The 26,505-nt window shown below is 45.3% G+C and overlaps 1 protein-coding gene across 6 annotated transcripts in view; it reads right to left on the minus strand.

The window, feature by feature from the left end:
* The window catches only part of nedd4l (NEDD4 like E3 ubiquitin protein ligase), a gene marked incomplete at its 5' end in the record, with an annotated part of 127,999 nt that overhangs the window by 55,375 nt on the left and 46,119 nt on the right, over positions 1-26,505 (minus strand). For 3 of the 6 annotated variants that reach the window (XM_084325236.1, XM_084325237.1, XM_084325235.1), the window contains 2 exons: positions 2,486-2,536; positions 14,863-15,942. In XM_084325236.1, coding sequence (XP_084181362.1) covers positions 2,486-2,536; positions 14,863-15,942 — 1,131 coding nt within the window. Of the gene's footprint in view, positions 1-2,485; positions 2,537-3,661; positions 3,698-14,862; positions 15,943-26,505 lie in introns of those variants that run through there. The other 3 variants (XM_084325240.1, XM_084325238.1, XM_084325239.1) reach the window with 3 other exon arrangements.

A 26,505-nucleotide genomic window follows, 5' to 3' on the forward strand; every position in this document is an offset into this window, starting at 1 on the left:
CACTTTGGACCATGTGCCGGTGAATGGGACTGGGTGGTGGAGTGCACAATACACTAGAGATGGGCAAACTCACACAATTACTATTCAATAGTCACTGGGAGCTATTCCACTATACCGCTTAAGAGGTTAATAGCGAACATGACATAATCAAACAATCGAGCTAGCTGGCTGCCGTCATTGCTAACAGCTAATGCTAGCGGACCAGGCTAGTGTATTTCCGAGAACAAAAGCATTCATTCTGAACGTTACATCGCTGATGCTGGAAATGTGTGAAACAACATGGTGAATAGGGTTGGGCATCGTTTGGATTTGAACGATTCCGGTTCCGATTCTCCATTTCAATTCTTTGAGGTGCAGGTCAAGACAGGTCACAGCTTATTTTTATTATTATTTTTTGTTTTTAAATCATAAATTTTTTTCATACTATTCACATTGTCAGTTGACTTGATACAGTTTAATTTGGTTGCTGTACTGTAACTAGGGTATTAATTAAAGTAAAAAGAAAAAAAATCGATTTTTTTTATAATATAAATTAAGAATCAAAATGCAAATATGTTACCGGAACCGGAAGTTAGGAACCGGTTCCTATTAGAACCGGTTCTCGGTGCCCAACCCTAATGGTGAACGTACAAAACGTTGCTTTGGTAACCGTCGGTAGTGTGATAGTAAAGGGTTAACCTTCTGTAGTGTGGCAGTGAAAGGGTTAACGTCCCGAAATGAGTGGGCTGTAGCTCTATCTCCCCGTAGTCCCCCTCAGCGGAGGCCCCGTAAGAGATTATAATTAACCTCGACACCTTGCAGTGTCAAAGCACTTTAAAGTTCCCAACACTTCAGAACATAAGAGAGGCCCTCACAACCCTCGTCTGACTTCACGCAGAGCCGGTTCTCCTCTTCTGCTGGCGGACGAAAGCATAGCAGGAGGAGTGAATGAGCTGCCGCAGGGATTCCAAGCAAACTTCTAAAAAGTGAACTCGCGGGTTTTTCAGTTTCCATCAAAACTGGAACATCCGGTAACATCAGAACAAAAACAGCACCGAAATCGAATTTTCTCAAACTCACTGGCATATATGTCAATAGTACTCCGGAATGCTCTGCCGGAAAATATCTTATCTACAATACATAACAAAATGACTTTCAAAAGATATATGAAGAGATATCTTGCAATCTTGTCAAGTATAACTGTTATCGTGTATTTTTTTTTATTTGACTGGAATGTTTTTAATAATGTGAATTTTATTTGTATACATTTTTTATTTGTGCGTTTTGTTTTATTTTAATCTGTATTTTTAGTTGTACATTTGTATTGTATTTGTTTTGTCCAGGACCCGTTCACACTCACACACTGACACAGCGGAGGCGGCCGCCGAGGAGCTGGGATGGGACCGGGGGACCTTCCAGACGACCGCTCAACCTCCTGAGCCACTGTCACCTTCCAGACGACCGCTCAACCTCCTGAGCCACTGTCACTTTCCAGACGACCGCTCTACCTCCTGAGCCACTGTCACCTTCCAGATGACCGCTCTACCTCCTGAGCCACTGTCACCTTCCAGACGACCGCTCTACCTCCTGAGTCACTGTCACCTTCCAGACGACCGCTCTACCTCCTGAGTCACTGTCACCTTCCAGACGACCGCTCTACCTCCTGAGCCACTGTCACCTTCCAGACGACCGCTCTACCTCCTGAGCCACTGTCACCTTCCAGACGACCGCTCAACCTCCTGAGCCACTGTCACCTTCCAAACGACCGCTCAACCTCCTGAGCCACTGTCACCTTCCAGACGACCTCTCTACCTCCTGAGCCACTGTCACCTTCCAGACGACCGCTCAACCTCCTGAGCCACTGTCACCTTCCAGACGACCTCTCTACCTCCTGAGCCACTGTCACCTTCCAGACGACCTCTCTACCTCCTGAGCCACTGTCACCTTCCAGACGACCTCTCTACCTCCTGAGCCACTGTCACCTTCCAGACGACCGCTCTACCTCCTGAGCCAGTGTCACCTTCCAGCAACGCTTTTGATTGGATGATCGAGAAAAGAGGGGCGGAGCTCGAGATGGGTCAATTATTTCCAGAGGCCGACATCAGACCACAGTGTGCGCGTGTTCTTTCAGTCAGCTCCTATGGAAGTTCCCCCCCACCCCTCCCCACCCACACACACACACCCCGACCCCCTCCAGGCCAGACACCTCGCTTGTTTACATTCCAAACCACTTTCTTTCCACTCCTAACAGGGGGGCCTGCCCACCCGGCTGCTCAATTACAACAACAGGCTGCTGATGTGTGACCAGGGTTTTATCACATTCACACACACAAACAAAACGCGCACGCCATAGGTCTGACCTTCACAGAGGTTCAAAACGTGAAGATAAGAAACAGCTGAACATTTGAAAACCTCTAACGACGACAGTTGACTCACACACACACACGCGCACACACACACACACACACGCATACATACACCTCTAACGTCAACAAACTGTACTCACCGGCAAATGATTAAGAGGCACGTCAACTTGTCCCAGGAAATCATCTCTGGTCTGCAGAAAGAAAAACAAGTAGCTCAGGTTTAGCGCTTAGCGGTTGCTTTTTCAGCCCGTCTGAGACACGGAGTGAGAACAAGAGCTCCATTTCCAGCAGGGCTTCAAGGAGGGGAAAACACAAAAGTTAGGGGAATTACCAAAGCCCACCGTATGATCCATGAGTAGTATGTGAGAGTGTGTGTGTGTGTGTGTGTGTGTGTGCGTGCGTGCAAGCATATGCGTGTGTGTGTGCGCGTGTCTCAAGACAGAAGCGAGATGCACCCAAAAAAGGAGAAGAGAGTTGATATTCATTGAAGAGAGAATCCCATCCAGTTACTTGGACACCTGTAGTGACCCACTGTCGTGGATAACGGCACCGCTATGAATGATGCCGTTACAAGCTGCACTCAAAACAACCCATCATAATCATCTAATTCTATACGCTTCATTGTTCTGCTAGCCAGAACAACATTGACCTCATCTCAAGCCCCGCCCTCTTTTCTTGATCCTCCCAATCACAACCGTTGCTCCCCTCCAAAGAGTTTGTCCGAGTGAAGCAGCAACAGTTGTGATTGGAGAATCAAGAAAAGAGGGCGGGGCTCGAGATAGGGTCAACTCCCGACTAGTGTTTTTTTGCGGGTCACAATTGCCCCCTCTTCCAATCAAATGAATGCATGTGATTCATTTATACTCTTTTTTTTTAAGTGTATATTAAGTGTCCAAGCAGCAGGGTCGGTCTAGGGTGCGTTTGTCGACAGGCCTCTGGTATCACTTCATAGAAGAACAACCCACCCCACGACCCGGCGAGGGAAAAGCCACTTCAACTGCCACCACAGAGCTAGGGACCCAGAGAGAGAGAGAGAGAGAGAGAGAGAGAGAGAGAGAGAGAGAGAGAGAGAGAGAGAGAGAGAGAGAGAGAGAGAGAGAGAGAGAGAGAGAGAGAGAGAGAACGCCTGAGAGAAGGGGAGAGGAGGTGGCGGGGTGGAGCCAGAGAGGGGCGGAGTGTGAAATCAAATGCACCTCTAGCGTCCCCCGTCCTGCACTCATTAATGCGGATTGAAGGAAAAAGGTAAGATTGACAGGTGATTGAGCCACACAGCATCAGCCCTTTGTGTGTGTGTGTGGGGGGGTGATGATTATTACCTGTCCAATGTGGAAAAGCCCATTCTTGGAGGCAGCCTGTGTGTGGGATACAACTGGTTTAGATTACAGTCAGGGACAGTGGAGGCCGAGATATGCTTCAACATCGGCTGTCTCTCGATATTTTGCGTGTGGGAGCTAGACCGACATACTTCCACCACGCCAGAGCAACTTGTGGGTTGCAGTACATCGCCGAACCACTAGGTGGCTGTACTGCGTTGTGGTCATAAAAAATGGCTATATTTAATGTAGTTAATCACGATCGATAATGGAACTCTGACCAAGCTCCCGAGATGATAAATGGTACGTCAGAGGAACACGTACTGTACACGGCCCACAGTGCAGGGCAGCGGCCAATCACAGCTCAGCTGGAGTAAGGTAGTGTGAGGCAAACTCAGCTATTTTCATTTCAACTTGTGTATTTTCATCATTTCGTCAGTTTTCCAGTACGAATGGGCTCATCTTTACACTCCTATTATTTATGCCGATCTGAATCAGGAGGGGAAAAAGTAGATGGCTGGGAACAAGTCAACGGACTATATTTACATGGCGGCCATTTTGCTCTTATGTCATAGGTTGAGATTCTACCTAGGCTTGTCATGGTAGTCGGTGAGCCTGGTGTTACGGCATCCACAAGTACATTAATCGCCCACCACCTCCACCACATGCTTTAAAAAAAAATATATATATAGAAATAAAATATGGGGCGGCTGAGTGGAGCAGTGGGCAAGGCGCTCGCCACTAACGCAGGACATGCTGGTATCGAGCCCAGCTCTCTGCGTTGCTACCGGCTTGGCAGGCCGTCATACTAACACAATTGGCAGAGTTAGAGGGTGGGAAAGCCGGTGGGTGGGGATTGGACGTTGTGGACAGCGACTCCTACAGGTCGGTTGGGTGACGCCGGTGCGACGGAAGCAGGAAGTATCGGGGGCAGCGTGAGCCTCCCACACGTTACTCCTCGCCACTGAGAGTTCGAGCTGCTGCGGTGAAAAGATGCGACAGGCTGCCTCCTCGGGTACCGGAGGGGACACGTGATGCAAGGCTTCTATCCTCACTACAGCCGACCAGTGTGAGGCATAGTCTAGCAACGTTCAAGACAGGGGAGGGGAGAATTGGAAATACGAAATTGGGATGGGAGAAAATTGAAAATGGGGAGAAAGTGGTAGAAATAAAATATTAAATACATTTTCGCATATCAGTGCCCACATTCATCAAATAAAAGAAAATAGCATTTGTAAAATACTATCAATACTTCAGACAACATTATAAACTGAGTGTGTCTGATCTATTGTATAGGTCACAGTAACCTACAGAGTAGCTTAAGTTTCACTTAAATTAATAGTTACATAAGAGTAGATTTAACTTTGCGGGAAAGAGGGTAAAGGAGGCTCTAGAGACGACAGGTAATTTCGTGTCAGCTACATTGATCCGCCAATGAACATATTTTTTTATTAGAACATAACGTCAACATAATAGTAATTGAAAATGTATTAAAAACCAGACGTAGACGGACACGTTGGATCAATGTAGCCGCATAACTGTTAAAGATCAAAGGAAGCACTTTACAGATATTGAGCGTCATTTTCATACTCCTTTTCGAACATTACTGTTTTGCTCGTTTGTTTTTTTAATCTGTTTATTACTTTGTTTTATTTACATTTTTTTATTTATTTAATTCGTTTTTAATTTATGTTTGAAATAAATAAACTCATTCATTCATTAATTTTGTAAAATGTCCGGTGTCACCGGTAATACCGGTGTTGTCACGAGTCTATTAGTCATGAGAAATTTCACATCACCACGGCAACCCTACTTCCACCCTGGATGGGAACAGGGTGGAAAAGCAATCCCAACCTGAGCGTAACATAATCAGTCAATGTTCGACTGTCTGGCAGCAGGACAGCCTGGAGGCCTGAGGTGGTGGTAGTCCTCGTGAGTTCAAACCCCAGTCAGAGTGTTCGTTCACACTGTAGAGGAATAGACTGGAGACACATAAGGTGAATAAGGTCCTAAGTGAAGTCTACATTATTCTCTCTTTTTTTTTTTACGAGAATAACCACCAATAGTATTCTCATGACGTGTCATGCAAGCTAATATGCCCCCCGCCCCCTCTATCACAGCTGGTTTAGGGCCACGTTTGTCATTTAATGAGTATTGCCTGTTATTTGATTACAACCACCTGTTTGCCTACTGAGAGGTCTGGAATGGAATACTATGACTAGCCTAGGTCTTAAATCACTACTGGCATCTTACAACTATGCAGGGATATACCGATATCGATACTGGCATCAGATATCCGTCTGATACCAGGCTAAAATAAGGTATCATATCTGAGACTTCCCCCCAATGCGATATAATCCAATACCAAGAAACATGTAATATGCTAGAAAACTAAGCACAGTGACTTGATTTGCTGCACTTACATTAACATGCGTTAGATCTCACTAATGGAGAAAAACGTATTATAGATCTCAATCAGTTTTGTCCAATGACCCCAAACTGAACGGTCTAAGTCTACACTGTAAAAGCGTTGGATCACTACTCCGTATTGGCCAATACTGAAAGTTTAGTACTCTGAATGGGCAGTGGCATCCTTATCTAAATATTTTGTACAGAGCCCTCGACTAAGCTGTACCGGAATCATCTATTCTACAGTATAGACAACCACACTAGTAAGGTGTGTCATCGGGTCCATTGTGGTAATCTGTGACGGCCAACAGTACTGGCTGGTCAGGCAGCGGGTGAATGAGACGTCCCACCATCGCTTACTGAACTGCCATTCAGTGGTGAAAGGTTACAAATGAGTCACAGATAATGGGTCATAAATGCACAGGCATGTAGCGCGCATGCACACACACACACAAAATGATGTTTATCTTGGAAAAGGCCAGAGGAAAATGCTGAAAGTGAGGTAGACGCAAAACAGTGACTAATTTGTAGCTATTCTCAACCAATTCAACAACCATTAAACAATATTTCTTCCGTCAATCTCTGTAATTCAAAAACTGAGAAAGGCCAATAATAACACAGCCTTTAGGCAAAGAACCAGAGTAAGACTCACATTGGATTGCACCAGAGCTGAGCCATTGTGAGCAGGTAGACATAGCTTGATAAACCTTAGCCCCTTTCGTGACTGTGATACACGAGTGAATCCAGTCACTTCCTAGCCCATAGCAAACCAACCTATGTTGACCATGAAGGACTGGTTCTGCCTGAACCGTTCGTTATACAAGTATCAGAGAAAATTCAAAGGTACTCAGTTGCACGAGCGTTTCGGACAAAAATACATAATGGTTTGAAAGCTCGGCGTTGCTAATAAACATTTTAAATGTTTTTTATAAACTGGTCAACACTGCTCAAACCGGCTTTATTTCCGCGTTTGGCTGCCTGGTGCGCCTGCAGTGTGATCACAGCGCATGCGCATCATGCACCCAACGCCGGAAATAATCCAGTGTTGACATAGTTTATAAAAAATATTTAAAATGTTTATTAGCAACGCCGAGCTTTCAAACCATCACGTATTTTTGTCCGAAACCCTCGTGCAACTGTGAGTACCTTTGAATTTTCTCTGTGATACTTGTATAACGAACGGTTCGGGCAGAACCAGTCCTTCATGGTCAACATAGGTTGGTTTGCTATGGGCTAGGAAGTGACTGTGGATTCACTTGTGTATCACAGTCACGAAAGGGGCTTGATAAACCTGTACATGGTCATTCGTTCTGAGGTTTGGTCTGGCAATAGTGGAAGTATGGCTTGGAGCAGGGGTGCCCAAATCTTTTGACATGGAGGGCAGAGGGTCGACACTTAACGTGGGTGGTGGTGCGGCGTAAGGACATCACATGACATTTGACATTGATTAGCATTAGCCTATTTGGAAATGTAGTAACTTCATGTCCTACACCTCTTAGTGTTTGTTCATATGCAGTGTAATAAACAAGTCGTCTCAAAACCACTCCTCAAATGGAATTAAAATACATCAAAACAAAAACAGAATAATTTGATCACTCTCTGGAACTCTTTGTAGGACCAAAAATAATGTTGTGATTGTTGTTGGACAGCAACCATGCTGGTCTGGACCCTGCTGTGTGCAGTAGAGTCATGTAGGCTGGCCTGGTCTGGTCTGGACCCTGCTGTGGCCAGTAGAGTCATGTAGGCTGGCCTGGTCTGGTCTGGAGTCTGGACCCTGCTGTGGCCAGTAGAGAGTCATGTAGGCTGGTCTGGTCTGGACCCTGCTGTGGCCAGTAGAGTCATGTAGGCTGGCCTGGTCTGGTCTGGACCCTGCTGTGGCCAGTAGAGTCATGTAGGCTGGTCTGGTCTGGACCCTGCTGTGGCCAGTAGTCATGTAGCCAGGTCTGGTCTGGACCCTGCTGTGGCCAGTAGTCATGTAGCCAGGTCTGGTCTGGACCCTGCTGTGGCCAGTAGTCATGTAGGCTGGCCTGGTATGGACCCTGCTGTGGCCAGTAGTCATGTAGCCAGGTCTGGTCTGGAACCTGCTGTGGCCAGTAGTCATGTAGCCAGGTCTGGTCTGGACCCGGCTGTGGCCAGTAGTCATGTAGGCTGGTCTGGTCTGGACCCGGCTGTGGCCAGTAGTCATGTAGGCTGGTCTGGTCTGGACCCTGCTGTGGCCAGTAGTCATGTAGGCTGGTCTGGTCTGGACCCTGCTGTGGCCAGTAGTCATGTAGGCTGGTCTGGTCTGGACCCTGCTGTGTCCAGTAGAGTCATGTAGGCTGGCCTGGTCTGGTCTGGACGCTGCTGTGGCCAGTAGAGTCATGTATGCTGGCCTGGTCTGGTCTGGACCGTGCTGTGGCCAGTAGAGTCATGTATGCTGGCCTGGTCTGGTCTGGACCCTGCTGTGGCCAGTAGAGTCATGTAAGCTGGCCTGGTCTGGTCTGGACCCTGCTGTGGCCAGTAGAGTCATGTAAGCTGGCCTGGTCTGGACCCTGCTGTGGCCAGTAGAGTCATGTAGGCTGGTCTGGTCTGGACCCTGCTGTGGCCAGTAGAGTCATGTAGGCTGGTCTGGTCTGGACCCTGCTGTGGCCAGTAGAGTCATGTAGGCTGGTCTGGTCTGGACCCTGCTGTGGCCAGTAGAGTCATGTAGGCTGGTCTGGTCTGGACCCTGCTGTGGCCAGTAGAGTCATGTAGGCTGGTCTGGTCTGGACCCGGCTGTGGCCAGTAGTCATGTAGGCTGGTCTGGTCTGGACCCGGCTGTGGCCAGTAGTCATGTAGGCTGGTCTGGTCTGGACCCTGCTGTGGCCAGTAGTCATGTAGCCAGGTCTGGTCTGGACCCTGCTGTGGCCAGTAGTCATGTAGGCTGGCCTGGTCTGGACCCTGCTGTGGCCAGTAGTCATGTAGCCAGGTCTGGTCTGGACCCGGCTGTGGCCAGTAGTCATGTAGGCTGGTCTGGTCTGGACCCTGCTGTGGCCAGTAGAGTCATGTAGGCTGGTCTGGTCTGGACCCTGCTGTGGCCAGTAGTCATGTAGGCTGGCCTGGTCTGGACCCTGCTGTGGCCAGTAGTCATGTAGGCTGGTCTGGTCTGGACCCTGCTGTGGCCAGTAGAGTCATGTAGGCTGGTCTGGTCTGGACCCTGCTGTGGCCAGTAGAGTCATGTAGGCTGGTCTGGTCTGGACCCTGCTGTGGCCAGTAGAGTCATGTAGGCTGGTCTGGTCTGGACCCTGCTGTGGCCAGTAGCAGCCAGTAATTAAGAGCATGGGCCCTGAGGACAGGCCAGGCCACGAGGGTCTTTTCATTACATTCTCGCCTCAACCATAACCAGCCTTTAAAGTTATGGCCGTGTGGACGCAGGGGGAGATATTTGCAGAGTCATCATGGGGTCACAGCTGAGGCTGCAGCTGCCTCCCTGGGCCAGATTACACCCAGAGGGAGGGAGGGGGGGTTGAGAGAGATAGAGAGAGAGGGCGAGAGAGAGGTATGGGGGTAAAGACGTGTATAGACCTCTTCAAAGTTGACAACATAAACATTCTAAATGGGGACACGTTCACTTCCTGTCGTGGTGTTTGCCAATAGCAACAGCTGACTAACTGACAGGAGATACACTTGGCCCAAAACGGTCCGCTAGCAACGCAGTCGCGCTGAAAAGGTCTATAGGTAAACCTGTGATAGAGAGGGGGTAAAACTAGAGAAGTAGGTGAAGCAATAAGCCTCGTTGAGCTGCGGTGCGTTGACCTGGTTGGCTGGCACGTCCGCCACATTACAGGAAGAATATTGTGTTTCTAAATCATACATGCCTGAATGGAACAGCTCCGAGGTAGCAATACCGTGTGAAAAGGTTACAATCCCATGTGACTCCCCGGGAGCGGAGGGGGGGAGGAGAGGGGGTATACCCGGTGGAGAAAGCCCGCCATAACAATGCCTCTCCTCAGTCGGAGAACTAAAATAAGGTTTGAGAAACCTCCCCCCACACACACATGCCCCCCCCCCCCCCCCACCGCCAGGTAAATATAGCTGCTAGCCAGACCCTGCTTCTAGGGCTCTTTGTGAATGGCAACTGGGGCTTTAAAACAGGGCCTGGGATTGAGGGCATAGCATGGCAGCATAGCTGTCTGCAGCCAAGCTGGCGCACACACACATACGCAGATATATACACACACACGTGGAGTTTCACACATAAGGCTTTCTAAAGGGGGCACTCCAACCACAGGGCACCAGTGGGGGAAGACCTGTCATTATGGTCTATATGAGGATTTCCCTTCTGCGTATGAAATAGGCTGTGGCCCTTGAGTAACACAACACCATGTGTCTTAATGGAGGATAGAGAGGAAGTGTTTAAGATAAGACTCCTGTCCTGTACGGCCGCCTGTACGCTGTCCAAAAACATAACGCATAAGAGGTGAGGAGCAGGCTATAGTGAGCTGAACACACAGGTCTAGTTAATAATATACAGTAGCAGGCTATAGTGAGCTGAACACACATTAGGGTCTAGTTAATAATATACAGTAGCAGGCTATAGTGAGCTGAACACACAGTCTAGTTAATAATATACAGTAGCAGGCTATAGTGAGCTGAACACAGTCTAGTTAATAATATACAGTAGCAGGCTATAGTGAGCTGAACACACATTAAGGTCTAGTTAATAATATACAGTAGCAGGCTATAGTGAGCTGAACACAACAACACATTAGGTCTAGTTAATAATATACAGTAGCAGGCTATAGTGAGCTGAACACACAGGTCTAGTTAATAATATACAGTAGCAGCTAGCAGGCTATAGTGAGCTGAACACAACAACACATTAGGTCTAGTTAATAATATACAGTAGCAGGCTATAGTGAGCTGAACACAACACACAGGTCTAGTTAATAATATACAGTAGCAGGCTAAAGTGAGCTGAACACACAGTCTAGTTAATAATATACAGTAGCAGGCTATAGTGAGCTGAACACAGTCTAGTTAATAATATACAGTAGCAGGCTATAGTGAGCTGAACACACAGTCTAGTTAATAATATACAGTAGCAGGCTATAGTGAGCTGAACACAACAACACATTAGGTCTAGTTAATAATATACAGTAGCAGGCTAAAGGCTGGGGAAAAAACCAAAACCATGAAGACATTTCCACCGCAAAATGAACTTCAGAGTTCAGAACTAGCATTGGGTTCTCAAGGTCGTACGAGTTAAAATCCTGGTGTGTTGGGCAGGGGTGTAAAAAGTACCCAGAAATTATACTTCAGTGAAAGTATGGGTACCGTCTCAAAATCGTACTCAAGTAAAAGTCAGAGTATCTGGCTAAAAACACACTTGAGTAAAAGTCAAAAAGTGTCTAGATTTTTTCTTTTTTTTTCGGTTTATTTTTTAGCGTTTATTGCTTTATTCTACTGGGCAGTCCAGTAGAGAGAGAGAGGTGAAACGGGAGGGAGACAGAGTGGGGGAAGACATTTGACAAATAACGACGGGTTCGTTTTTTCTTCTCTGAAATGTAATTGAGTAAAAGTACAATTATACAAACCTAATAATACTCGAGTAAAGTAGTACAAATCCCGCAAAACAGTACTTAAGTATTGTAACTAGTGCTGTCAGGCGAGTAAAATTTGTTATCTAATTAATTACAGGATTTGTAATTAATTAATCTAATTAATCGCATTTTAATCGCATAACCATTTTATGCCTGATATTCTATAATCATATTTCAAAATGCATGTGTCCGGATGGCAGAATTCAGTACCGTCTACAAAACCTTCTGTTTAATCATCTTCCATCTATTAATTTGCTTAGATTTTTCAGGTCTGGTCAATTTGAGCATAGTGTTATTCACAGTCAAAGATAAAAAAAAAAATTATTGATATTCTCATTTGGTTCATTACAATTTACTCAAGCCTAGTAACCGACACAGTATTTCTGACACTGGGAATACATTCCCTGAGATCCGATAGATGTCCCTAGAATCAGATACCAAGAACATGCAAATGGCCCATATAAAAGAAAGTCTGTAAATGTGTATTCTACGTTCTTATGGAATGAATGAGATTAAAAAAAACAATGTTATTAAAAAAAAAAAAAAAAAAAAAACACGATAATTTGCTGTGTAATTAATTAATCTAATTAACACGATAAACTGACAGCCCTGTAACAAAGTACAATTAATCAAGTACTTTACACCCCTGGTGTTGGGCCTGACTGGTGATGGGGGGGGGGGGGGGGTTATAGGAAAAGTGTCACAGAGTTCCCAGAATTCCCACTGACTTGATAAAAAGCCCTGTCACGTCCACTGCACTGGTGCTGGCGTTGTGGCAAGACAGGCTTAATATGGGGAGCTTCCTAGAGAAGGAGCTAGAACACCAGGGTACCACAGTGCTGCTCACCTCATCACGAGACATCCCACTCCACGGTGCAAAGCCCAAGTATCAACTTGTACTGCGTGGAATAGGCTGTATATACCGTATATATATATCATTATCCATCTGTACATACCTGCATATAATCCTTTTTACATATCTGTAGATACTAATATATATATATATGTACATATCGCTCACCTACTCTTACTAGTTATGCTGCTGGCCAGTATGACTTACTACCATAGGGTCTTTATCCCTGTATCACTATACATATTAATACTACAACTCTGTACATACATCTGAGTGATTAGCACTATTACTCAGTAGTACCGATTTATATATTTTATACCCAGTTTAATCACCTGTACATTGTGTATTACTATTGCACTTTACCGTTACATTTGCACTCTGGTTGGATGTCAGACTTATTTTCGTTGTACTGTACGGTGACAATACATTTAGAATCTAATCTAATCTAATATTTGGTGTCTGCAATTAAATGTGTTTTAGGGGGGAAAAAGCGAGGGGTCCAGGATGAACGTTTCCCCTGTTAGACCCCGGTTACCCTGAAGCCTCCCACAGTCTAAACCTCCATGGGAAAGTACTGGGAGGAATCACACACACACTCAGTCATCTTTAAGCCTCAGTCGGAGAGGCGGAGAGAGGGAGGCGAGAGAGAGAGAGGGAGAGGCGGAGAGAGGGAGAGGGAGGCGAGAGAGCTGCGACACATTCCACTGGGATCCATGGCTACAAAGCTAATGATGACACGGCGATAACTCCGATATCTACCGGATGTTGTTGCCATTTATATCCTTCAGTCGACAGTAAACTCTGTGATATTAGCAAATGGAAAAACATTTAGGCCTAAAAGGCCATGTGAAAATTAGGGCACTTTTCTTTTTTTATATATATATATAATCGATTCTTTCTGATATTGCAATCGACTTAAAGCCCGCCCTCTTTCCTTGATCCTCCCAACCACAACTGTTGACTAATCTCAAACCACGCCCCCCTTTCCTTGATCCTCCAACCACAACTGTTGCTTTCCTCGGACAAACAAAGTTTGACTCACAATATTAAGTTAAGAGAGAATGATCATTCCGGCTTCATTCATTTTCCTTTTCGATCAGAGTCTAAAAGAAGTAGAAAAACATGATAATCATGATGACATTTTTTGCACAGGTCCGTTTCCTTAGGTCTGCAGCGCCAAAATACTTAATTTAGAATGGTATCTTGACACACATTTAGCCTTTACCAAATATTGCAGCTTCCTGCAATTGGGAAATGGCACTGCTGGGCCATATTGTGATTCAGATCAAATAAAACCCCAATGAATTGTTCAGCCCGGGTGAGCATGTCATTCAAGGACGTGTGTGTGGTGGTGGGGGGGGGGGGGGGGGGGCTGATAAGACAACGATGCTCGGCTGGCTAATAAATAGAAACCGGTGGGGGTTGGGACTGAACGGGGAGCTCGAGCCGCATATGAAAAGGAAAACACATGACAGCGGCATCAAAAGACTCCAGGCTTTTAGGAAATGTTGATACCGATAGCTTGTTAAACTTCTCCACCGTCGTTGGGGACATAGTAGTGACGTCTCGGTGGTCTTAATCACTCGCGGAGCAGCTGCGCGGATAAGAAGAGAGATCCATACCAGCCTGGAGCCAAAGGAGAGACATGCCGCCCGCTCTCAAAATCAACAACCGCACTCCGAACGGGGCCTAAAGATAGAAATGGGGCAACTCTCAAAAGAGGAGCCCCTGCCAATGTGAGTATCGTCCAAAGTTACAGGAGTCGCGCTACGGTGTGCGACAAGTGTCATTTGTTTTTCCCAGTTTGAATCCGCTCCTGTTTTCCCTCCCTGTAATGGGAATGGGCTGATGAGCGTAAACACTGGAATGCCTGTGGTGGCGAAGTGAAAGGAAAGCTGGTGTGTGTGGTTTCAGACCCCGGCTATGCCAGGCCTGGGCTGCCCCACACTTCCCAGAATGTCACCACCCTCTTCCTGCACAGGGCTGGATTCAGCGGAACATAGGGATGTGTAATATTACAGAAAGACCCCCCTCCACTCCCCTCCCCTCCCCTCCCACACCTCCACCGTGGATTCCCATCAGTAACGGAACTCTTCCAGAATATTCTAGAACACTCTCGAACGGACCACTATCGACTGCTGAGCCTAAAGCGATGAGAGAGCGACACAAACTTTTCCATGCGTCCGTTTAAGACATTCCGTCTCAAGACCTTCGCTTATTTCATTAAGAACTGAATGATTTCATTAAAACTAAGTATGTGGAGCATTTAAAATTAAATGACGACCGTTTGAAGCAGAGATAAACAAAGCTTGTCCCCTTCACACAGCTTCAGAGCAGACAATAAGCCAACAAGATATTTTCCCCACATTAACAATCATTACCTGTGGATTATTCCAGGCAAAGTCGTTGCCAAAGCGTATGTCCTGATTTCCGAAACAGATCTTGAAATGGGGCTGTCTTCTGATTTTGAAAGTGCAGCCTTTAGGTCGCTCTTCCGTTTCCATTCTCTGCGTCTTCATGTCCGTTTGATTCTCTTCTGTAGTGTCCGAGCTCTGAAGCTGACCCTGTGCGGACGAGCTTCTCTCCAGTCGGATTCTGGGGTAACGCACCACATGTCCACCCTTGGAGCCGGTGAAGCCCAGATCGGTGCACTCTCCCTGGGATGAGGCAGCCTGCTGCCTTCCCTCTCCCTGACCCTGGTTCTGGTTGTGCTGGAGGTGGAAGACCAGTCTCTGAGTTCCACCATTACAGCCCGAACCTCGGTCCGAGCTCTGCTGCTGGACAGACCAGCCTCCGCCACCACCGTAAGGGAGGATCCTGAACTGCTGGACCTCAGAACCATCAAGGGACCTTCTGTGGATACACAAGCCCCCAATACTGATACCAGGTTGGCCTCTGTTGTACACAGCATGGCCATTAGAGCCTATACTGTAGACCCTACGCTTTGGCAGGCCGGGCTCTGTGGGATGACTTTGTGAGTTCACTGGACCATCTTGGCTGTAGTACGGAGGAGGTGTCGGAGGAGGCGTCGGGGGAGGCAGAAAGTCGGTGCCGACCCCCGGCTCCGTGTAAGGCGGGGCGGGTCCCGGAGGGGTGTAGCAGGGCGGCGGGGGTTCCTCCGCGGGTCCATAGGGTTCGTTGGAGCGCTGGAGGGAGATCTGCATGGAGGAGCTCCGGGTGGCGCGCGGCTCGGCCGACGACGGGGTGAGCTGAGGTATGAACATGGAGGAGCTGCGTTTGAGCGAGGGCTCCGGGGCCAGAGCCAGCGAGCTGGGAGGCCGGGCGAAGCGGTGGACGGTCGGCTGCTGAAGCTGAAACGGATTTGGAGGCGGCTCCATGCGGAATGTCATGGCCACATCGTCTCCACGCAGTCGCCCCGCAGAGTTTCCTTCCGACAGCTCCAGCTCCGGGGCCGTGTTGCTGCGGCCCGATCCAAAGTAGAGACGCAGGCGGTGAGACATTTCCACCTCCGGCCCTAAGAGCCCACAACCGTGCTCTCTGTGTGTCTCTCTCTCTGTCTGGCTGGCTGCTTGGCTCTCTCCTCTGGCTCCCGTTTCTGTCTCAGAGTGTCGCCCACTTCTCCTCTGCTCTGGCTTGTCTTGCTTGGCTAGCTGATCGCCTTTCTCCTCCCTCCCCCTTTCTCTCCCTCTCTCTCTCCCTCCCTCTCTCCCGAGTCCCTTCCACAACTTTCCCTCCCACAGTGGACTGTGTGGAGGAAAGAGGAGCAGAGAACTCACGCCACAAAAACAAAGAGGCACTGGCAGGGAGCTGACAACTCAACGCTACACACTCCAAGAGTGAGGGGGAGTGAAACCACAAGAGAGCGCGGGGGGTGGGGGGTAGGGGGGGGGGGGGGGGGGGCTTGGGGAGAGAAACAAAAAAAAGAAGTAGGATCCCCATATGCCAAACTCAGAGCACCACTGAGCAATAGCGACAGACAGCAGAAATAGCCTTAGCCGAGTGACGGCCAGCATTCCAGGCGTGATTGGATAAGAGCCGCGGGCGCTCCTGGTAACCGAGGTGATGGTGTGGGCTTGCCTGTCAGTCATGTGACCATAAATGTCTCCCCCCGCCTCCCGTTACAACCCCATGCTGCCCTCCAGTGCCAACTGTCCCCCACATGTATATCTTACCTGCCACAGACTCCATCCCCCCCCCCTCCTCCCCAACACAGTGCCTTTAACCTCCTTGTATCCCTGTCCCAACACTGCCCCCTTAAAAGGACCACACCAGTCTAATTTTGACTTCTCGCCACTACCAGAGATTGTTCCCGTCCTGAACAAAGGTTGTGTTTGTAGGTGTATACAGTGTGTGTTTTAGCTGGTATCAGCTTATCTTACTAAACACCATTCAAACTGCGTTTGATGTTGAAAAGGGGTGTAAAAAATACTCCATGAGACTTGAAAGTTGTAAACCGTACTAGAAGCTCTACTACAAAGAAACATTTAAGGTTTTTCATACGGAACACCTCAGTGCTACATTAAAAGGGTAATGACAAAAAAATCTATTTTTTTTCATTTGGCACTTTTCCTTTCCTGCCGGTCTTGTTGGCACTACTGAAACTGCAGAAAGAGCGTCCGTGTTTTGTTTTCACTAATAAGTCAGACACTGTTTCTCTTTTCTTTGAAGGTACTAAGGTATATAAAAAAAAATGTATTCAAGGACTTTTCCAAGCACATTTTGTCATTTTAAAAGGGCATTTAAAATGATCCAATTCACTTTTAAATTGGAAAAGAATATGATCCAATATTTATGGATAATATACCGGTAACTACTATTAGTTACACTTTAAATTAAAAAAAAAATTCTATTTCTTGATTCAGAAATTGTTTATCATGGATGAACAAAACTTTCAATGCGAATGGTTGATTTGAATTCCAAGGACTTTTTAAGCATATTGTTAATTTTTTTTCTGTTTTCAAGGAATTCCAGGCCTAGACTTTTTTTTGTAAAAAATCAAGTACTACAAGGACCTTGTGTGAACCCTGTAATTCACATGTAGGTAATGCAACCCATGTAAAAGTTATGTATTATTGTATAGAAATTTGGCAATATCTGTGCCGTCCGTTTATTTTTTATTTGTGTAAAGAGAGACTTAATAAAATATTACCAAAAAAAATATTCCCAGGTGCCAAAATAAATGACAGTGATTTTCACAAGGGTAAATTACCTACAGTATGCTATTGCCTAGCAACTTTCAAGTTTCATGGAGCATATTTTCAACCCTATTCAACATCAATGCCAGTGTGAAAGGTAGGCTGAGATCTACCAAAACAAACACTCTATACACAAGATCTGTTAAAGACAGGGACAATCTCTGGTAAAGGCGAGAGGTCTAATAAGACTGGCACGGTCCTTTAACTCATCCACACCATAATATGCGCTCCAGCCTGCCTGTGGCCCTCCCCTCCTCACTCCAGGTGTCAGCCTGGTCGTTTTAAACCCCTGTCCTCACCACAACATCACCTTCCTAAAAACCTTCTAATGCTCTTGCTTAAGGCAGCAGAGAACGGTAGAATCCCCTCCCTTCCTCGCACCACTCCCTCCCGTCGCCAGCCGGCCCCATGCCGTCTGTTTTTAACTGTGGCCGATCGGGGGGCCAAACCAACGGCACCCTCTCTCAGCTGCTCCTGATCTGTCAAGAGGCCAAGCCTGGCCCCGGGGGACGGGGTGAGAACAGGAGAGAAGAGAGACAGGAAGGGACAGTGTCAGAGAGGGAGTGGGAGAGGAGAGGGTGAGATTACAATCGGAACCCAGATGGTTGCAATGGAACAGATTCATAAATCTGGGTAATACACACACACACTTGGGAATGGTGCACTGGTCCCAATGGGATAAGAGGCTGCATGATATGTACAGGCCGCCCACATGTCCTTACTGAACTCAACTCCCCACCACTACCAACAAGGGACAGTAGGGATGGACTGTTCAGGCCCACATAGGGCTGGGCGATATAACGATAACGATAAATATCGCGATATATTTTAATAATCGATATCGAATATCGATTTTTTTTTTATTTTTTTTTTATTATTATTATTATTATAAAAAAAAAAAATTGTGACCTGCAACAGGGCAGTTTTAAAACCAGAGACAGTGGACAGACTTGTCTTTCTTGCCTGCAACTTAAAGTAATGGCTTTGCTTGTCCAAATGACAATACTGACCAAATTGAGATTTATTTTTCTCTTGTCCATTTATTTTGTTTGCTTTCTAATTTAAAATACAGTTTGAAACAGTCTGTACACAGTAGGCTATGTGTGCTAGCAGAACTAGACTCCAGTCACGAGTCACGGTGCACATGTGCGGTGGTTTGTCCACCAAAAAAGCGCCAAAAGATCGAAAATAAACTAGCAGAGCCAGAACTGTTCAACTCCCCTGGAGCCACAGCCAGCAGAGAAGCCGGTTTACTTTCGCTGCTGCAGCCTGAGAACTGGAGTGTGAGGGGATGTAACACTAAAGATGGCGGCAATGACAAAGAATTGCTGCAAAATAAACATACATTCGTTGTTAAAAAAAATTTAAATAATTTTTTTTATACTTATAACAATTCGATAATTATCTATATCGAGAAATATGATAACATTATCATATCGTTATCGCGATATGATTTTTTTTCCATATCGCCCAGCCCTAGCCGCCCACAGCAGGGCTGGGCACGAGTAATAAAGGTCTTATAACAGAGTGTTATTATAAAGTGTTACCGTAATGTCTTCCCAGATCGAGTACTCGCGTGAATTACTCATGTAGTGCCGGTAACGCTAGCATAGAGGCTGGATATAGTGTGTAGGTCGTTAGCCCTCTACGCTCCACAGCTTCCAGTAGTTCCAGCCTTGCAGGATTTTAACACTTTGAGAGCCCACCACGTGATAACACGTGTTATCAGCCCGCCCCCTGAATGCCCACCACGACAATTAGCGTGTGATTTTTTTATTAGCGCTCTGAATTCATATTTCATCAACGGAGTCTCCCGTTGGTAAACCAGCCCCATCAGGATCTCAGATGTGAAAAACCGCCCCCTATCGTCTCCCAGATGGTAATGCACCCTTTTGGAATGGACTCAATGAAAATGGATGAGAAAAGAAAAATCCGGAATCCACATTTTACTTCTCACTCAGGCATGTACCCCAAGCCGATCGGATTCATTGTGGACCATCAGAACAGCGTGGAATATGTGTTTACAGTATGTAGCGTTGGATCAATAAAAGCGATCGACTTTTGGAATGGCGATCAGGAATTGGAATGATCTTTTTGGATAACATCTGATCTCAGGTAAGGAATCCATTTTACCAGTCTTAGGGTAATCAGACCTGTTTTTTCACGGAGATATAAGCTTTTCCCCTATGTGTGATATGGCTGTGTGGCTGTGCGAGCGATCAGGAACTAAGAGAATCGATTTTCAGCTCGCGGCTCCAGCGTGCATACGTACACATATACTATCGATAATCTAGCGTTTATTTGAAAACGATTCATAAATAGGCCGAAAAATTACAACGTTCTAGAATATTCCAGTACAGGGCGTTTATCACAGAATCTTTTTATTTTCCTTGAAAAGGAGGACTTTTCAAAATGCTATAAAACGGAAATGAACCGATAAAAAAACAATCCGCTTCGACAATGTTGACTGGAAAAGGAGTCATTGATAAGCGACGGGCAGATTAGACACAGCCATAATTTAAAACATAGATTAGGCGTTTTTAACGCTAACATTGAAGTGGGTGCTGGGCATTCAAGCACTAAATCGTGCACCCCCTGGTGGGCGCTGAAAGTGTTGATCTCCAACCTTTGTCAATCAAGTGTTTTAATTGATTGTTATCCTTACTGGTCTTATTGTTATGATTTTATATGCCTTTTTTTGCTTAACTCTGTATGTGTACACTCGACGTGAGTGTAAATGAGGGAAACCTCAGTTGCTTTTTAGTTTAAATAAAAGGTTTGAAATTAAATGAAAATGTCTTCTACTGTATAAGAGTCTTTCTGGACCGTGCAGCCGCGAAGAAACTACTGTGGTGTAGTACCCTCTTAAATCCACAAACAAATTACCTTCAATGAAAGTAATGGATAGGCTTAGTCGTCCGAATCGGATGACACTTTTACAGTCTTTTAAAGTGTGTACTGGGAACAGGCAGTGATAAAGTGCTATCACACTTAACCCATTGAAACCGGGAAACACATGTGTGTGTATATGCAGGCTATATAATGCATTTGTAGCAGGCGTTTTAAGTCTAAATGGGTTAATGAGATTGACTGGAAAATGAGTCATTGATAAGCGACGGGCAGATTAGACACAGCCATAATTTAAAACATAGATTAGGCGTTTTTAACGCTAACATTGAAGTGGATGCTGGGCATTCAAGCACTAAATCGTGCACCCCCTGGTGGGCGCTGAAAGTGTTAAGAGCGAGATTTCGGTTTCAGTGGCCAAAACATGCCATTATAAAAAGTTGTGTAAAACACTCATTTTCTGTGGTATTGTTATCAACTTTGGACCTGTACTAGATATGGCTTTAGGCTATGGACCCATTGTGGTATCCAGGCCATACCTATCAGCTGGAACCTGTAAGAGGCCTCTGTTTGCAAGATAATTCAAATGGAAGTAAAAAAAATTAAATAAAGATTTTAAAAAAGAACGTAAAAACTAGCACTCTGAGTGATTCTTCCTGTTGTGGATTAAAATTCTGAATGTTTCCTTTCAAAAGAGACCAGACTCATGCATGTGCTATAAGTATAAAGTATAATAAATTGCAGATTACTTTGGGTATGCAATTTTCAGGCGTTTCTGATAAATGTGCCCATCAGTTAAGTAATTAAAAACCTTGAGTTCAGTTGAAACGGCGAGTACTCAAGTAATCGATAACTCACACCCATCCCTAGCCCATAGCAGTCTAAATATGGGTAACCGAGAGTTTCCCCACTACTAAAATATAATACCAATACTACATCAGAAATATCACAGGAACTTTTTTCCAGTAAACCCCAAACAAATGATTGACAGACGGTTGTCCAGTTTAAACGCTGAGGAAGGCTTACTGCTGAGAGACATACATTGTGTAGTATCGCTGCCCATGCTCAATCACACTACCTAAAAAAGGGACATTTTGGTGAGTCCTGGACTATGGTGATGTCATTTATAGGCATGCTGCGGCCTCAACCCTTAAATCCTTGGACTCTGTATATCCCTCTGCCCTCATCACTAATGATAGATACGACACTCATCACTGTGTCCTTTATGAGAAGGTTGGTTGGTCACAATGGTATTTGTTCCTTTTTAAAAAAAGGTCCTTATTGGTAAGCTACCTCCTTATACTACATCATTATTGGAATGGAATTTTGGAACTGTGGGTGATAACGGACTCGTCTTCTCCTAGGCTGTGTCTTTGCCTCCTCACTCTCCCCAAACGCCCAGTTTATCGTGTTCCCCCTCCCCTCTCCTGTGTATAAATGGGGTCCCTTTTCTCTGAATCGGTCTCTTCTTCCAGATTCCAATAGCTAGTTGTTTGGTGATGAGCCATTCAAGCCATTATCTCTGAGTAAATTGTATTTGATATTTTCATAATTTTAAATTTCATTTAAAATAAATTTAATAAATTGTATTAACTGGATCCACCGACCGAGTAAGTTATTACGGCTTTAATCGGCCACATTCATTCACAGGACCTATGGAACCCGTTCTAGTGACTGGCTGGTCTGTAAGGTCCCTCGAGTTTGCTCTGAACAGGGTAAATCTACATGTTGCTATGATGCTCCTAGCTCATGGAATGAACTCCAAAGCTTTAAAGCTTGAGATTCTCCCCTCTGTTGCAGAGTTTAAAACGTTGATCTCCAACCTTTGTCAATCAAGTGTTTTAATTGATTGTTATCCTTACTCGTCTTATTGTTATGATTTTATATGCCTTTTTTTGCTTAACTCTGTATGTGTACACTCGACGTGAGTGTAAATGAGGGAAACCTCAGTTGCCTTTTTAGTTTAAATAAAAGGTTTGAAATTAAATGAAAATGTCTTCTACTGTATAAGAGCCTTTCTGGACCGTGCAACCGCGAAGAAACTACTGTGGTGTAGTACCCTCTTAAATCCACAAACATATTACCTTCAATGAAAGTAATGGATAGGCTTAGTCGTCCGAATCGGATGACACTTTTACAGTCTTTTAAAGTGTGTACTGGGAACAGGCAGTGATAAAGTGCTATCACACTTAACCCATTGAAACCGGGAAACACATGTGTGTATATGCAGGCTATATAATGCATGTAGCAGGCGTTTTAAGTCTAAATGGGTTAATGAGACTTAACTAGTAACTAGTCCCGTTATTTACTGGAAGCAGAACAGGGCTGGATAAGGATGTGAATGCTAAAAATGTATGTTCAACCCATAAACAGTTATGAAATATAAAGTTATGAATAATAGAGATACAGGAATACTCTGTCTGGTTTAAACATAATTATTGTGTTGTGTCATTTGTAGGCTTCAAAACATGTGTTCAGTTGTGACGCGTCTGTCCAAAAGGTCCACACTAGAACTGGAATGACCCAAGTCAGGGCAGCTTGACTAAGTACAACAGAGCTTAGCTGGACTTTGGTTAAAACCATGCTATGTAGATGGTTGTGGCAGAGCGCCGAGCCAATGGCAGAGGGGGTGGTAGTTTTGTTGTCTCAGTTTCATATGTATAAAAGATCTTTTTTGTTTTTCCTTGCAAGAAATAACTGGTACTGAAAATTGCATGTAAATCAATAAAGTGCCGTGTTCATTCCTGAATACCTTTCATCCGTAATCTCATTTCCTATAACGGCTCCTCAAAAATGTTTAATAAAATTTAAAAAAAATTATAATAAGGCTTCAGCCGTATGAAGAGAAAACTCTCTAACAGATTGCAGCTTTGATAAAAGGAACACCCTGCTCCTCTCTGGGGTTAGGGTCGAGCGAAGTCTTCTTTAAACAGAATAGATAGGATCCGTCTCCCATCCAGTGCCAGAAGAGGGACTAGACAGAAGACTCCCAGGTGGTTTTATAGACTCCGCTCGCTTACAAAATGCCACTGCAGATAATACTGTGTGGTTGTGATCATGTAGGGATATACGCTCCACTGAGATTGGCCAATTATGATGCAACTACATTGTTCGCAAAAGTATATATGTTCAAAGCCGTGTAAAGATGAATACATACGGTTAGATCTGGAACGACATGGACAGATAGGCACGTAAGAAAGATCGCAGGATAGTTATTATTGTAATCACAGGTTTCACTCTTCCTATTGTCTTCTGCCCTCCTATTCACCTCACATTCCTAGGCAACAAGGACACCGGTAGTTTCCTACTTTTGTCCGTCCACTTCCCATGTACACAGTACCAAGAAAGGGACATAAATTAGCCTTCCGAGTCGGGTTTGCGATTTGGCCAAAATATCACATGATATTTCTTTTTTCTAAAATGTTTCACAGTATAACGGTATTTGATTGTATTTAGTTTTTTTATGTCATTATGTTGTAATACAATTATAATACTTGATATTTTATTAACTTAAAAATATACAGTATATATATATATATATATATATATATATATATATATATATATATATATAAAGATGCATTATTTATTATCTTTGTTACAAGGAGAACAAGCTGGCTAAGCAGTGTTGTCCATAAAGATGTAATGTTTAGTATCTTTGTTACAAGGAGAACGAGAACAAGCTGGCTAAGCAGTGTTGTCCATAAAGATGTAATGTTTAGTATCTTTGTTACAAGGAGAACGAGAACAAGCTCGCTGAGCAGTGTTGTCCATAAAGATTCATTATGTTTGTTACAAATAAATGCATGATGTTTCCAAAGTCAATGAGTAATCGTGTTAAAATAAGCGCAATCTCAGTATTGACCAAAATAATCGTGATTATGATTTTTGCCATAATCAAGCAGCCCTCTGTTCAAGTGATACAGTCCTGCACTAAATAACAACTTTCAAGACTAAATTAACTTTTCAGAGGTGCCCCCTGGCCTGAGGGGCGTCCACCTGATGGTCCTCGACATGAAAAGGTTTTGAGAACAGGTAAAAAGGCAGCAGCTTGCACAACAACATGAGGACAACGAAGGCGTGATAGGAGGCATAATAAACACCATAAAGCCTATCAGAGGAAAAAGCTGCACATGCATCATATGGGTGGGAATCACCAGAGGCCCTACAATACAATATTATCACAATAATAAGAGTCACGATATTGTAATATCGCGATATATTAGGCAAATGATGTCCCCAACGGAAAACTGTCAACATTGTCAAACAAAAGAAAAAAAGTATTATTATTATAAAAAGAATTATCAATACTTAGTGTCCGTAATAATATCGGCAAATAATGTGATATATCGCTCTCTGTATAATTGTTTTCCCCAATCCATCACATTAATAAATGGGAGGTTATAGGCTACGTGGAACACTGTGCTCGCCTGAAGCTACAGTCAGTGGAAGAGAGAGAGAGAAAGAGAGGAGAGAATGGACAAAGCCCCTATGATAATGTGGCCTTTGAGAGGCATACAGTCTCCATAGTGAAGTGACTGCTTTGTTCCGGAGCTGCTAAGCCCTATGGTCCAGTCCTCAGTGTGTGTGTGTGTCAGCCTATCAGTGCCGACAAAAAAAAGAAGAAAAAGAAACGGGCTACAGCGATGACAACCCAGCGTCTTATGGTGAGTCACGGAGGGCGAGGAGGGTGAGGGAGGGGAGGTCGAGGAGAAAGAAAGAATGTCCTGGATTGTGGAGAAACGGGGAGACGGACAGCATTGTCTGGAGGCACAGTGACCAGACCAAGGCCAGACTGCGTGGTGCGTCCCCAGAGGAAGACAGAGCATGGTAAGAGAATGATGGCTGGGTTCCCACTCATTCCTAATGATGAACACAGGGTTCCCACAGACATTGCAAAATGAAATTTGAGGACTTTCAAGTACTTTTTTTTTTAATAGGGTTCGGATAAAATATTTATGGCTTGGGCGCCCGAGTGGCGCACCGCATACAAATATTTATGGCTTAAAACCAATTTCCGACAATTAGTTACACTTAAAAAATAAATATGTATTTCTTGATTCAGAACAATTTTATCATGGATGAACAAAACTTTCAATGAGAATGGTTGATTTGAATTTCAAGGACTTTTTAAGCACCTTGTTTTTTTTGTAAAAAATCAAAGCACTTTAAGCACTTCAAGGACCTTGTGCGAACCCTGTGAACAGCCTGAAGCATTAGCCTCAAACTGTCTCAGTACAAACCACAGCTAATAAGTTAGCACAAGTTAGCATAAGTCGGACCTCCCACGACCAGATTGCGTGGCTTACACTCCATCATTCCCTCTGTCAAATAAACTGCAAATTAATGGCCCCCTGCTCCTGGCCAGTGGCGTGGGAGCTGCCTTAGCAAGGACCTAGGGACAGACAATACACCCACCTATTCTGACTTAATAAGGAGAGGAGCAGGCCTCCATGGCTCATCCCTCTGGTGCTAAGAGAGGAGCCGGCCTCCATGGCTCATCCCTCTGGTGCTAAGAGAGGAGCCGGCCTCCATGCCTCATCACTCTGGTGCTAAGAGAGGAGCCGGCCTCCATGGCTCATCCCTCTGGTGCTAAGAGAGGAGCCGGCCTCCATGGCTCATCCCTCTGGTGCTAAGAGAGGAGCCGGCCTCCATGGCTCATCCCTCTGGTGCTAAGAGAGGAGCCGGCCTCCATGCCTCATCACTCTGGTGCTAAGAGAGGAGCCGGCCTCCATGGCTCATCCCTCTGGTGCTAAGAGAGGAGCCGGCCTCCATGGCTCATCCCTCTGGTGCTAAGAGAGGAGCCGGCCTCCATGGCTCATCCCTCTGGTGCTAAGAGAGGAGCAGGCCTCCATGGCTCATCCCTCTGGTGCTAAGAGAGGAGCAGGCCTCCATGGCTCATCCCTCTGGTGCTAAGAGAGGAGCAGGCCTCCATGGCTCATCCCTCTGGTGCTAAGAGAGGAGCCGGCCTCCATGGCTCATCCCTCTGGTGCTAAGAGAGGAGCCGGCCTCCATGGCTCA

Source organism: Notolepis coatsorum, assembly GCF_963971535.1.
Source record: "Notolepis coatsorum genome assembly, chromosome: 11".
Taxonomy (NCBI): Eukaryota; Metazoa; Chordata; class Actinopteri; order Aulopiformes; family Paralepididae; genus Notolepis; species Notolepis coatsorum.